The sequence below is a fragment of the Girardinichthys multiradiatus genome, chromosome 23, assembly GCF_021462225.1.
Source record: "Girardinichthys multiradiatus isolate DD_20200921_A chromosome 23, DD_fGirMul_XY1, whole genome shotgun sequence".
Classification (NCBI taxonomy): Eukaryota; Metazoa; Chordata; class Actinopteri; order Cyprinodontiformes; family Goodeidae; genus Girardinichthys; species Girardinichthys multiradiatus.
Genome location: NC_061815.1, coordinates 24804493 through 24818584, shown reverse-complemented (window position 1 = coordinate 24818584; position 14092 = coordinate 24804493). Strand labels below are relative to the sequence as shown.

At 37.9% G+C, this 14092-nt stretch overlaps 1 protein-coding gene across 2 annotated transcripts; it reads right to left on the bottom strand.

The window, feature by feature from the left end:
• Window positions 1-4880: 4880 nt before the first annotated feature.
• On the bottom strand, window positions 4881-12621 carry LOC124860592 (homeobox protein CDX-1-like). Of its 2 annotated transcripts, XM_047354027.1 has the most exons (4): window positions 11015-12621; window positions 10467-10937; window positions 8944-9092; window positions 4881-6936 (listed from the first exon to the last, which is right to left on the bottom strand). In XM_047354027.1, the coding sequence occupies exons 2-4, from the start codon at window positions 10816-10818 to the stop codon at window positions 6745-6747; spliced, it is 693 nt and encodes a 230-aa protein (XP_047209983.1). In that variant the 5' UTR covers window positions 10819-10937; window positions 11015-12621; the 3' UTR covers window positions 4881-6744. The 2 variants fall into 2 exon arrangements, with proteins under 2 accessions (XP_047209983.1, XP_047209982.1); XM_047354026.1 differs by having other exon boundaries at window positions 10467-12621.
• Window positions 12622-14092: the final 1471 nt, after the last annotated feature.

Here is a 14092-nt window from a genome sequence, read left to right as displayed (position 1 = left end):
GTTCAATGGGTTGAGTGGATACTTTCACCTAATACAATAAAGCTGAAGCAATGCCAGTTGTATATATATATATGGAGTTATTTGCTGACTTTCATCTGAACTGAAAGAGGACAAAAGCAGAAATAAATGTGTTGCGCCATGTGTACCTCCTATAAATGCATTTGCAGCTGTAGGACTTGATACCGGCCTAAATGATCTTATCTCTGTGTGACTCCAGAGCTGACGGAGAAACAATAGAAGTATTTGGAAAGTTCATAATAAACAACACAAGGTTCCATAATGTAAATACTCTAAATATCTCTGACTCAATGATACTTGAATTCTGGTATAGACATAATGGTCGTAACTATGCTGCCCTGCATAACCAACATATATGATCTATTATATCTTATTGATTTATTTTATACTACTAAAATTATTTATTTTAAACGACTAAATAATATATTTCCCTACTTCCCTACACACACATCACATAAAAGAAGAAGTGAAAATGTTGTGTTATTTTAGCTTTCTGCACATTTAGTTTAAGAAGAGGAAACATCTCACAACTTGCCAGATAACATAAGAAAGGTTGCGTTTCCCTTTCAACACACACGTTATCTTTTCTATTTTTACTAGTGCGATCATGTGGTTTCCACTTTAACTTTTACTCTGAGAACAGAAACATAAAGATCGTAGATACAGATCAAGTGTAATAGCACTTGCAGTCAAGTCAATATCTGGAGACAACTTTCTTCTTTCGTACATTGCCTCAATGAATTTTAAAGGAAACAACTTTGATGTAGTTGAAGTACAGACTTTCAGTTTTAATTCAGTGGATGGAACAAAAAGATTGCATAAAAATGTCAGGAACTGAAGCATCTGTTAACACAATCCCTTCAGTTCAGGGGTTCAAAAGTAATTGGACAAATGAAATAACTGAAAATAAAATGTTCATTTCTAATACTTGGTTAAAAACAACCAACGAGAGCCTGAAGTCTTGAACACATGGACATCACAAGATGCTGGGGGTCCTCCTTTTTAATGCTCTGCCCGGCCTTTACCACAGCGGCTTTCGGTTGCTATTTGTGGGCTTTTCTGGCAGAGATGCCAGAAGCCTTTAATAAGTAAAATGCATGATGAATTGTGTTAACTTCAGGTGACTGACTTGGCCATTCAAGAACATTCCACCTCTTTGCTTTAACAAACTCCTGGGTTGTTCGGCTGTATGTTTTGGGTCCTTGTCCATCTGTTTTATGAAACGCTGCCCAATCAGTTTGACTGCATTTAGCTGGATTTGAGCAGAAAGTGCGTCTCTGAACCACCTTAGGATTCCACCCAAGCCATCGTACTGCCTCCACTCTGTTTTACAGATGAGGTACTACGCTTTGAATCATGAGCTGTCCCACACCTTCTTCATTCTTTCTTTCTTGCCATCATTCTGATAGAGGCTGATCTTGGTTTCATCTCTCCAAAGAATGTTCTTTCACAACTTTCTTTAGGTGCTTAGCAAAGTCCCATCTAGTCTTCTTGAGGCTTGTGAGTAACTTGCCCCTTGCAGTGAACCCTCTGAATTTATCTTCATCCAGTCTTTTCTTTATGGTAGACTTGGATACCTCCTGGATGGTGTTGTTCACTCGGTTGGCAGTAGTGAAAGGGTTTTTCTTCACCATTGAAATGATTATCAGGATGTACCAAACTGCAGATTATACCAATTCTAATATAGTAATTAGTAATGCATTTTTAAAACTTTTTGCAGCTTATGGATGGTGTGTTTCACCTGAGAGAATTGACAACATTTTGTCTGTTCACAGCAATATCATCTAAATGCAAGCACCACACCTCAAATCAACCACAGGCTTCTTAATCTCTTAATTGACAAGAGAATTGGCCACACCTGCCCATGAAACTTTGAGTCAACTGTCCAATTACATTTGTTCCCTTTAAAAAGAGGGTGGCACATGTTAAGGAAACTGCTAAATCCTTCCTCCAATTCGAATGTGGATACCTTCAAATGAAGATGACTGAGAATATGCATATATCTAACTACAGTATATTTGGAATATGTTTCAGTAAACAGTTAAAACATCACAATGTGTGTCAGTGTCCAAATATATTTGGACCTAACTGTAGGTTTTTATTTGAAAACAAAAATCTACTCTTAAACACCTGGGTTATGGATTTTAAATTTGCAGGAAGAACATAGCTTTATATATGTAGATTATGTGAATTGAATATGGAAATCATTTGAACAAAAGTGAGCAAAACGTAAGAATGTACAGTTCATCTGTATTGACTGGGACGGCACCAGTACAGCTGCTTTTAATAGTGGTGTAGATGACTGGAAATACAGGGTGAAGCACTATTAATATTAGTTCAAGGAACCTCTCAATCTCTCATACCTGACTACAGAGTATTAAATATAAAGATCATTATTTGTTCAGAACCCCTGTATGAAAGAGGGCCTTAACAAGAATTATCAGTTTGAATGTTAAGTAGCACACAGATGAAAAAAAAACAACATTAGTCCAGTAACTAATGAACAACAAAAAGAAGCAGTGTCACAACCCAGTCACTTCCTCACTTTTTCTGTGAAATAAACATTTTTTTAGATGGGTTTGCACAAATCGTGCTGTATGTTTAAGGTCCTCATCCCTGCATCTTAAAATCATTCACAAAGTAATAAATAGAAATATGAAGTTCGAGGTCATTGTGTTGAAAACCAGTGTAATGTATTTTGATTTACGGTGGAAACACCTAAATTAAGTTTGATCATTTGACTGCTGTTTGTTGTACTGAAAAGTGTGGGGTACATTTGTATTCAGCCCCCTTTATCTGATACTACTGAATAAAATCCAATGCAACCTGTAATGTAAGTGCCTCCTGTAAAACATTTTATAAACCCTGAATATATTTCTTATCCCTTTCACAAAACTACACTGCTTTGCTTTGGTCTGTTTCATAAAATATCAATACAATACATCAGAGAATTTTAAGCCTGACAGGTTTTCATTAATATCCATTATAAATCAAAATCCAGAGACCATGAAGTAAAGAAAATATATCCAATACAGTTAAATAACATGAATATTTATCTTATAACATTTTTAGTAAATCTATGAACATGCTTGTGTTACTTTCTTGTAGCGACATTCCTGCAACTCATCCATATTCAAAGCAAAACCGATCATTTTTGCATTCCTGAGCTTTTGGTTGGTGAGGATATTTTATTTTAAAGCAATTATGAACGTTACTAATGACACTGTTTATATCAAAGTGCATTCCTTCTCTTTATCACATCTTGCATTGTTTCAAAAAACATTAAAACAGCCATGTGTAAAAAGATTCGTTGATCTTTAGTGATACTTTGATCTTCTGATCCAATTTTACATGAGAAGTATGGTCTTTCACTTTCTGTCTGTTTAATAAGCAACAAGATATGTTGTTTTATGGTTCAAGGTTAAAGGTTAACAGTCATTCAGCTGACTTACAGGGCCATAAAGAAAGTTTATGATTGAAGGCAGTTGTGTTCTCCTTAGACAACCATCTAACAATACTTTTCATTTTGCTCAGACACTCATTTTCTACTTTGTCCACTTACATTACAGGAAGCAGTTAGTGTGCTTGTTTATAAACTGTACAATGCCAGACTTTCAAAGAGCATCAACCACTGATCTTCTAATTGGTTAAAGATGATTAAACATTTATTTCCCATAAATGTCAGGAGATTATGATTGTCATGGCACTCTCATATGATCTTGCCGTGCCATGCAAAGTTACCCCACTATAAAACAAAGTCCAGTGCCAGGTTTTGTACCTCAGGCAAGTGAGTTTTTCATTGAAGATAAAGTTGGTTCACAAATTTACCAAAGAAAGAAAAAGTTAACAAGACGTTTTCTGATTAACTTCATGATTCAGTTTTGTGATATTATATACCAGGCACCACTGTGACTTCACACTAGGCTTTGTATTAGACTTTATTATACATTGTTCTGCTGATACATTTTTATTACTTGTCTACAGCCTTATTTTCTGGAAACGTTACAGAAAAATGAGGCGGCCGACTTCTGTGCAGTGCTACCTTTTCTTTAGGGCACAGCAACTCATCTTTTATAAACAGCATCGCCTGCTTTAACCTAAAATGAAACACTTTTGAGGTTGGTAACTTTAAACTGGTATAATTAACACGTATTGTATGATTGAAAATATTATTTGCATAAAGTGGTTCAGTGGGTTTTTTTGTAATATACGTTTTCCACTAATGTAGCATGACTGTGGTCAGTAATACATTTTCGTAACAACTTGTTCTTCCTCTTTTTAGACACAGCAGAGATATCTCAAAATTTGACTCTTTTCTATGCAAATATATGTTAACAATTTAAGTTCCCCCCTGGGCTCGGAGGACATTAGCTCTTACTGATCTAGGTTTGTGGAACAGTCTGTGTGTAAAGTCCCAGTGACTGAACATCGCAAGAGATCTGGTTGAGCAATCTTGCATCTGTCTTTCAGGATGTGGCTAAACTCCATTATCTGAATTTCTCATTCCCTGGACAAAGTTTTCACAAGTTGGGCTCACTTCCTTAAACTACTCGCTATGTTAGCTAAAAGCTCTGGATTAAAACAGATTATTAAGTAAAACAGTTCTGATTAATTCCTCCTTGTTGTAACTCAACATTTTATGGATTCAATTCATCTGTCATGCTACATTTTTACATTTGTGCGTAACTCAAAACCTTTGTTCACAGCTTTAACCTTTTTTCTTCTCTCCTTTTCCTTTCTGCTTAGTTCTTTCAGTTTCCTTTAAACCAATAAAGCACTACTTCTCTAAAATCACATATCAAAGTTATTTCTGTACTTCAGTTGCATGGGTGGCAATTAAAGCAGTAAGCAGTTTCCGTAAGTCGGGTAAAGAAAAAGATTACGAATCACTTTTTAATGCAGCACACATTTAACAACATAAGACAAAGCTTAAACCAACAATCATTATTTTTGTTTCTTTAAAGAGAACTGGTGAAAATGTTTCAGTGTTAACTGACTGAAAAGCACATACAATGCTGTGAAGATGTATTTGATAGTACAGATTTGCAAAAATGTTTACTTTCCTGTCACATTTGAATATTTCAAATCATCAAAGATAACCTGAGTACAGGCAGAAAAAAATGTTTTCAAATTATAATGCCATTTATTAGGGCAACAAACACCTCTTCAAACCGTCTGACCCTAAGCCTAATGACTCTTTGTTATAAGTGGCAATGAATCTTTTACATGACTATATGAACTTTTGCCCACTTTCTGTGCCAATATTGGTAATTTCAGCCACACTGGAGGGGTTTCAAGCATCACCTGTCTAAGGTCATGGCACCTCATCTGATTTGGATTTAAGTCCACGTTTTGACTAGACCACTCCCAAGCTTAATTTTGTTAATTTTTCTTTTGTTGTGTTTGAGTCATTCAGAAGCGAACTTCCTTACAGGTATGTTACGGATTACCATGCTGCTAAAGGACCCAGTTGCATTTATACTTAGGATCCCAACTGATAGCTGGATATTCTCCAGTAGTTCAGGATTTTTTAAATAATCACAGAAAGTCCTCCTAATCCTGAAGCCACAAAGCAGCTCCAGACCATCACACTACCACCAAGTTTGATTCCTGGTATTGTGTTTTCTTCTTAAATGCTGTGTAAGTTTTAGTCCAGAAGTAAAGAGGCACTCATCTTCCAAAAAGTTCGTCTTTTGTTTTTTCATGTCCAAAGAATATTTTTCCTTCATTTTTAGGAATGATCAAGATATTGTTTGGCAAAAATCAAAGGGGCCTTTCAGAACTTTTAGGTCAGCAGTTCTTTGTTTATGTCTTGGAACTTTCTTATTGCTGTAATTTTTCCTCAGAAACTTTTTGACATTATTGAATCACGAATTTTGACCTCAAATAACAGCCTGCAGTGCTTAGGATGTTATTCTGTTTTTTTTTGTGACCTCCCTCATGCTCGTTGGTGTTCGTAGAAGTACTCTTGGAGTAATGTGCACTCCTGAGAAGGTTTTCAATTGTTCTAGAGTGGGTCTGACTGTGGTCCAATGGATTCCCAAAGCTTTAAAAATCGCTTTATTGCCCTTTCAAGAATGATGGACGTCAATGACTTTGTTTCTCATATGTTCTTGAATCCCATTAAATTTGGTCGGGTTGTGTTGCTTTTTAAGATTTGCATGCCTGCTTCATTTTGTCAGATGGGCTCTATTTAAGTAATTTCTTATTTCTACAGGTCTGGCAGTAAGCAAACCTGTGTAAAGATAACATCTGGTTTAATACGGTTACTTTTGCCCATAGGGGCACTGGTCCGCAGGTTTTTTCCTTTAATAAATGAAATAATTGTTTAAAAAACGTTAAGACAGATTTTTATATAAACTCATGTTACTTTTGTGTGATGTTAAAATTTGTTTCATGATCTACAACATATAAATGTGACAAAAAAGCAAATAAAGAGCCCAGCAGAAACTGTTAAGGGGGCAAACACTTTTTCCACAGCAATGTAGACATTAAAAGTTACTAGTGATATTGTGTTGATCTCATAATATTTCGTACTAGTACAAACAGGAAATAATTTAAGGTAGCCTGTAGGTTTGATTGGTGCAATACATGTAGCTTCACATTGTAAAAATACTGGATTTACAGCATCAGTGATGTGAATAATTAATCATTCCGTGTTGAACTCATAAAAAGAAAATTGCTATTTACATTTCAGATACACTTTCTGACTGATCAGAAATCCAGCTAGTACTCCTCTGATTTTATGTCCGACAGCATGTTGCTGCTGGTGCTAGGGCTGGTGGTAACATGGCTTTCATTAAGTGCACTGAGGACAGGTGGGGTGGGAGTTGTTGTGGAGGCCTGCTGGGAATGTTGCAGCTTCTTCCTGTTGATCTTTCTCTCTTTCGCACGTCTGTTTTGAAACCAGATCTTCACCTGACAAACACAAACAGAAAACTTTACCAGATGTTTACAAAAACCACAAATACCACATTTGCTATTTTTGTCACATTTCAGTCACAAAATTCAAAACATCTTATTTGGATTTTTTGGTGGACAGATTCTCTTCAGGGTTCACATGTGATCTGGTCTTATCTGAACCTTTGAGTGGTTCTATAACCTAACCCTTCTTTGGGCTTTTCCACAACTTTATGTCTGACCTGTTTATTGTGTTCCTTGGTCTTCTGGATGTTGTTTGTTTACTAATATTTTCTAACAAATCTCTGAGGCCTTCAAAGAACAGATGTATATATACAGAGACTACATTACATACAAGTGGAGTCCATTAACTAACCAGATGACTTCTGAAGCATTTGGTGGCACTAGATTTAGATTAGGGGTATCACGGTTTTCGCCTAATAGCCCAGTTAGTAGGACTGTTGCCTTGCAGCAAGAAGGTCATGGATTCACATCCCTTTCTGGGGTATTATAGCATCCAGTTGTGCATGCATGGGTTCTCTTAAGGTACTTCAGCTTCCTCCCAATGTCCGAAAACATGACTGTTAGGTTATTTGGTCGTTCTACATTGCCCTTAAGTATGAGTGTGTGTTTGCATGGTTGGTTGTCATGTGTCTGTGTTGCCCTGTGATGGACTGGCAACCTGTTCAGTGTGTACCCCGCTTCTTGCCCCACACCACTGGAGATAGGCACCAGCCCCCCTGCAGCCCTGTAAGGATAAGCAGGTGTACACAATGGATGGATGGAATACAATTTTGAGATGTTTTTAAAATGAAACCCATGCATAATTTTCCTTCCACTTCAGAAATATACATTAGCTACTTTTTGTTGGTATATTTAATTCTGATAAAATACACTGAAATTTGCCGTAGTGAGACAAAATGCAGAGAAGTTCAAGTGGTGTGAATACTTTTGTTTGGCTCTGTGGTTAAAGCAGCCTGCCCCACCCTTTTGACTCATGTAGAAGTTTAGTATTGTCGAAATTCTTAAGAATTACTTTGGGTCTTTCCCGGTATTACAGAAAGCTGTGGGTTTGGCTGACTAAATGAGCAGGCAGAAGAAACATTAATACAAGCTGCATAGAAAATAACAGTGAGCTATTTATGTTTATTGCTGCTGATGTATTTGGCCATAAAACATTAACAGTTTATGGAGATTTTTCAAAGGTTGGACATCTAAGCAATATTGAAAAAGTTTCTGTAAACTAACGCATCCTTGTTTGTTCTTATCTCATGTTTAACTGCAGTAAAAAAAAAAAAAAAATTAAACTAGAGCAGCACACTGTATAATAACAATGAAATCACAATATAGCAATGCATATCAATGATTGAAATTAAAGTGGCACATTCACACACTGTCAAATTATGCAACTGGAACATTTTATTTTAACTTTCTTACCACTGTGTTGCGTTTGTGCCTAACCACATCATGCAACAGACGAGAACCAACAGCTGTAGTCGAGAATGTGAGATTATTTCTCCTTTTTATGCCCGATTACAGATATTGTTAGCTTGGGTGTTAGCTTAGTCCAGAATATTGTCTCCTTAACATATGATAACCAATTATTGGCAGAATACCTTATGAACAGTAACAAAGAATGCTCAAAGATGTGTGTATTCAGTTTCGTATCATTGTTCCCTACAAAATCTCTCATGATGTGCACAAATACCATAAAATTTGGGTTTGTATTCTTGAACATGTGTGCAAAACTATTTTCATAAATGTAGATGAATTTTGGTAGCTACATTTATCACCTCTTATAATCAGTTTGACACAAACAATCTTAGATGACTCTGTGTCTGTTTCTGAATCCCTTTACTGTTAAAAAAAATACTCATTTTAATTAATTAAAGTTTCTTGGAAAATATTTGATATAAAAAGCCTTTAATTAGGCCAGTTCCCAAGTAGTCAATGGGTCTTTCTTTCCTTTATGTTTAGTCATGCTTTGCTGCTCTTAAACTATAGTGTTCACCTTATTCGCCTCACCTGTCTCTCAGAGAGTCCTAGAGCCATTGACAAGTCGGACTTCCTCCTCATGGTGATGTAGCGGTTGCACTGAAACTCCTTCTCCAGTTCCAGCCGCTGGTGGTCAGTGTAAACCACCCTATACTTGTCCTTTGTCCGAGTCTTTCCAACTGAATTGCAAAAAAATAAATAAATACATTTTAAACATAATTATAACGTTGAGTGCTGAGCCCCAAGGGACATTAAATAAAAATATATTAAAATGTCTATTTTCTGGATTTCTCAAAAGTGACTGTTAGTGTTTTTCACAAGAGTTTTGCAAGATCCAGAGCTACGTTTTGCAAGATTTAGTAGTTTTACTTGTTGCAAGATCCCACAAAAGTTTTCTGCAAACATGGCTGCACACCATACAGACAATGTTTAGCATTTCCATTCATCTGAACATAATGAGTTGCATGTCTCTCAAATGATCGATGACCACTGAAACAAACATGAAACTATAAGTGGATAGACTTCTGTTGGTAGAGATTAGACGTTTCTGGTCATGGAGGTATATGCCATGTGCAGCTGGTAAAGCTTCCTCTCATTGCTTTATTTCTACAAAGTTCCTTGTAGGTCTATGAAGCGGTGTAAGAGATGCATAATGTGTTAGTGAGTCACACGTGGTGGGGGAAGTGGCCAAACATGTCTGGAGCCAACTTCCAGGTCAGGCGCCGCTTAAACCCTCATCCGCTCTATTAATCACGCTTATACTAACTAATGTAAAGACTCCATGCGTCGCCTTGCTGCTTCTCCTTATCTGTGTTACTTCTGTTTACATTGGTGTTTTCACAGGCAGCCATTCTTTGAAAAAAATGTTCACATACTTACTGTGAGAGTTATTGATTAGAAAATTTTGAGCATGTGACAGCATCGATTGAGGCAGATCCATGCACACATACAAACAAAGGAAATAGGTGGAGCATGAACGCTTACTGTCAGTGGACGTTTAGTTTGACTTCTTCTACAAGTCCTGCAGTGTGATTTGACAATGCGTTGCACCCACACAGTGGACAGAGAGGGTGGGGAATGATAACTGTGCAGACTTCATGGCCCTTAATGTTAGCTTTGCATTGACATCTCAAAGCGTGCTGCCGGAAGGGAGAGGTGAACAGCATGATGAATGCATGAGTCCACAAACTGAATTAACTCCAATGCGCATAATGTTGCTGTTTAGGAAAAAAACATGCAGTCACCTGTCCCCTCTGCTGAACTGCTGTTTCTCATGTTGCTGCACTGCATATACTGCATATAGTGGTTGGAAAGTTTATCAAGATTGTGCTTTTCCTGTTAGAGTAATAAGCTGACATTTAAGGTATCTGATACATGATAGGCTGCAAGATAACTTAGTACACGTGTTTAAACTGCGTCAGATAATGGCTGTGTGTATGTCAGAGAGAGAACAAGTCTGTCTTAGAAGGTGTCCTGTGGAAATATTACACAACTAAAATAAACCAAAACGGGTTTTTTTCCTTTAGTCTTGTTAACAATAGATAAAGTCCTACCTGAAAATGTCTGTCTGATGGGTTCAGGTGGTCTCCTCCTGGAGCTGAAGGGGTCCTGCCCTGAAATGAAGCTGTAAGGGGTGAGAGACCCCCCTCCGCCAGCGGCTGAGGGGGCGCTGCTCAGCTCCGAGAAGGTATAGCTCACCTGCCCCGCGCTGGGGCTCGAACCCGGGAAGCTGTAGGGGTACTCCTCCCGGGGGGTGTAAACGGGGTTCCAGGTGGTCGTCGACGGGTCGGCGACCCCCGAAACTGTGTGGTGGTAACCTGGGAAGTCATAAGCAGGCGGAAGGTACTGACCGTTCAGGGTCAGCGTCTGAGCCTGGTGTCTCACCGGCTGGGAGTTGGGGTACATGCCGGAGTCCTCTCTCGACAGGTGGGGTTAGATCTCAGGTGAGTCAGGACTCTAGGCGCATGTTCGGCTGCGTTTGTATCCAGCAGACCTCAGTCGGAGGTTCGGGGCTATAACTGCACCTGAGTGGTGAGGATACACACCTTTATGGATTTACTGGCAAGGAGGTCAAAAGTATCGGAATGACGTCACGACTTACCTGAAACTCGCCTGCGTGTTAAGGCGACGCCAGGACAATGGCCATAACCTACCTGCTCTGCCCCGTAAGGTCCCTTTGATAAGAACAGTATGTGAGGAAAAAACTCGTGATTTTAACTATGATTGTAAATCAAACTGGATCAGATCAGGGTCAGGGCTTTATTTAATTACTGCGCATTTTACCTCCCTACACCCGGGCCTTATTTTACACTGACAGACAGCTAAAGCAAGTATTTAAGACGAGTTATTAGAACTCTCTTCCTATAGATTAAAGCTTTAAATATTCCCTACAAATGATTCTTTAAATTTCTTTTAATTTTCAGAGGCAGTTTTAAAAATTGCACCCTTTTCCTGAAAACACCTCACACAAATTGCACAACTACAGCTCAGATGGTAATAATATATATATATATATATATATATATATATACTCAGATTTATTAAAACTTTGTTTTGTTATCATATAGTTAATCACGTCTCATTTACTTCTTCTTTTCTCATTGTACAACTGTTTTACAGTTTTGCTTTAATACTGCGAGGGAAGAAAAGTACCCCATGCAGTGCAATAAATAAAGTGAACAATATATACTTGTATGTACATAATCGTACCACTTAATCCTCTCTCGCTGATTTTCTGCAGAACAGCACCCAATAAAATTTTATCTGCTTATGTAAGTTTCTTCCTGGGGGGTCTAGGGTTGGCAGAGAAAACTAAGAGATACCGTAAACTCTGTGATCATTGAAAACATTGGAAGGAATTTTATGTTTGTTAGAAATATTTAGCAGTACTCTCATGATCCTTCCACCTAAGCTTTGTAAGGAGGAAAAAAGAAGTACTGTTTGGCTCAAAATCAATTATAAACTGACCGATTGAGGTTTGAAGAAATCTTTAAATTTTACTAACATGTTTCCTCTGACCCGAAGTCATTACATTTTTAAGAGACCCAGTCAAAGCATCTGTGGAGGGAGCCTAAGATTAGAGTGAAGGCGAGGAAGAGATGGACCTCATCTACAAAGATGAAGGTTCAAAATGCAAGTGGAAACATGCAAAAAGCTGCTCTGCAGTTATAAGAAGCATGTGAGTGATGTAATTCCAATAAACATTTTTCCATCTATTAATAAAAAGACAATTTCTTTATTAAAATCTAAATAAAAACTTCTTTTTTTAAACTTAATACTCCTTTACATTTTTCCTTCACCATTTCCTAAAATGTTGTGGTTTTCATTGTTGTTTCAGCTTTGAATTGTTGCTATACTGAGGGATATTCCTGTATGACAACCGATTTCTAAAAGACTTTTTGTATTAGCTACGGTTTTGGAAATGTTAGGAAATTACTGATGTATCAGCAAATATTTAATTATTTCCCCATAATAAACATGTTTCCTTATTCGTTTCTTGCAATTAACATTTAATTACAGTCAAATATTGTGACTTCTTTATGATTTTTGCATCATCCCTAACAGTAAAGAATTACAAATGAGGGATTGCTGCAACGTCAATGCCAGTGACTGTCCACTGTCTCTACATGCCCATCCAGGAGGAGTGAATGCTAAAAGTCACTGATTGGATGCCATCTGCTGGGTTTCCTTAGATAGAAAAACTTTTTTATCCAATTTGAATAAATAACTGAATCTGACTGCATTATTCAATGGTTAGGATTAATTGGAATGCATGTACCTGGCATTCTGAAGTGCCTTGAGACAACATGTGTTGCGATTTGGGACTATATAAATACACTGAACTGAACTGAATTACATGTGCAGAGATTAAATTAAGTGATGATGTGTTTAGGGTGAAAGCTCCATCCTAATAAAATTTATGTTATAGAATTATGCTATAAATCTCTGTCCTTCCAAAATAAAAGCACTGGACTGTCACTTTGAACTACAGTCGCGTCATATGTGTTTAATACTTATAAAAGACCATTTAAATTTAAAGTTTAGTAATTACAAAGTGAATGTACACTCACCGGCCACTTTATTAGGTACACCTTGCTAGTACTGGGTTGGACCCCCTTTTGCCTTCAGAACTGCCTTAATCCTTTCGTGACATAGATTCAACAAGGTACTGGAAACATTCCTCAGAGCGTTTGGTCCATATTGACATGATTGCATCACACAGATGCTGCTGATTTGTCAGCTGAACATCCATGATGCAAATCTCTCGTTCTACCACATCCCAAAGGTGCTCTATTGGATTGAGATCTGGTGACTGTGGAGGCCATTTGAGTACAGTGAACTCATTGTCATGTTCAAGAAACCAGGCCCAAAGTGTGCCAAGAAAATATCCCCCACACCATTACACCACCACCACCAGCCTGAACCGTTGATACAAGGCAGGATGGATCCATGCTTTCATGTTGTTGACGCCAAATTCTGACCTTACCATCCGAATGTTGCAGCAGAAATCAGGGTTTATCAAACCAGGCAATGTTTTTCCAATCTTCTGTTGTCCAATTTTGGTGAGCCTGTGTGAATTGTAGCCTCATTTTCCTGTTCTTAGCTGACAGGAGTGGCACCCGGTGTGGTCTTCTGCTGCTGTAGCCCATCCGCCTCAAGGTTCAGCATATTGTGCATTCAGAGATGCTCTTCTGCATGCCTTGGTTGTAACGAGTGGTTATTTGAGTTACTGTTGCCTTTCTATCAGCTCGAAACCAGTCTGGCCATTCTCCTCTGACCTCTGGCATCAACAAGACATTTGCGCCCACAGAACTGCCGCTCACTGGATATTTTCTCTTTTTCAGACCATTCTCTGTAAATCCTAGAGATGGTAGTGCGTGAAAATCCCAGTAGATCAGCAGTTTTTGAAATTCTCAGACCAGCCCATCTGGCACCAACAACCATGCCACGTTCAAAGTCACTTAAATCACCTTTCTTCCCCATTCTGATGCTCGGTTTGAACTGCAGCAGATTGTCTTGACCATGTCTACATGCCTAAATGCATTGAGTTGCTGCCATGTGATTGGCTGATTAGAAATTTGCGTTAATGAGCAGTTGGACAGGTTGTACCTAAAAAAGTGGCCAGTGAGTGTACATTTAGTTCACCCTATGCCCTTTTTCAAAGTATACACAAGAGGGC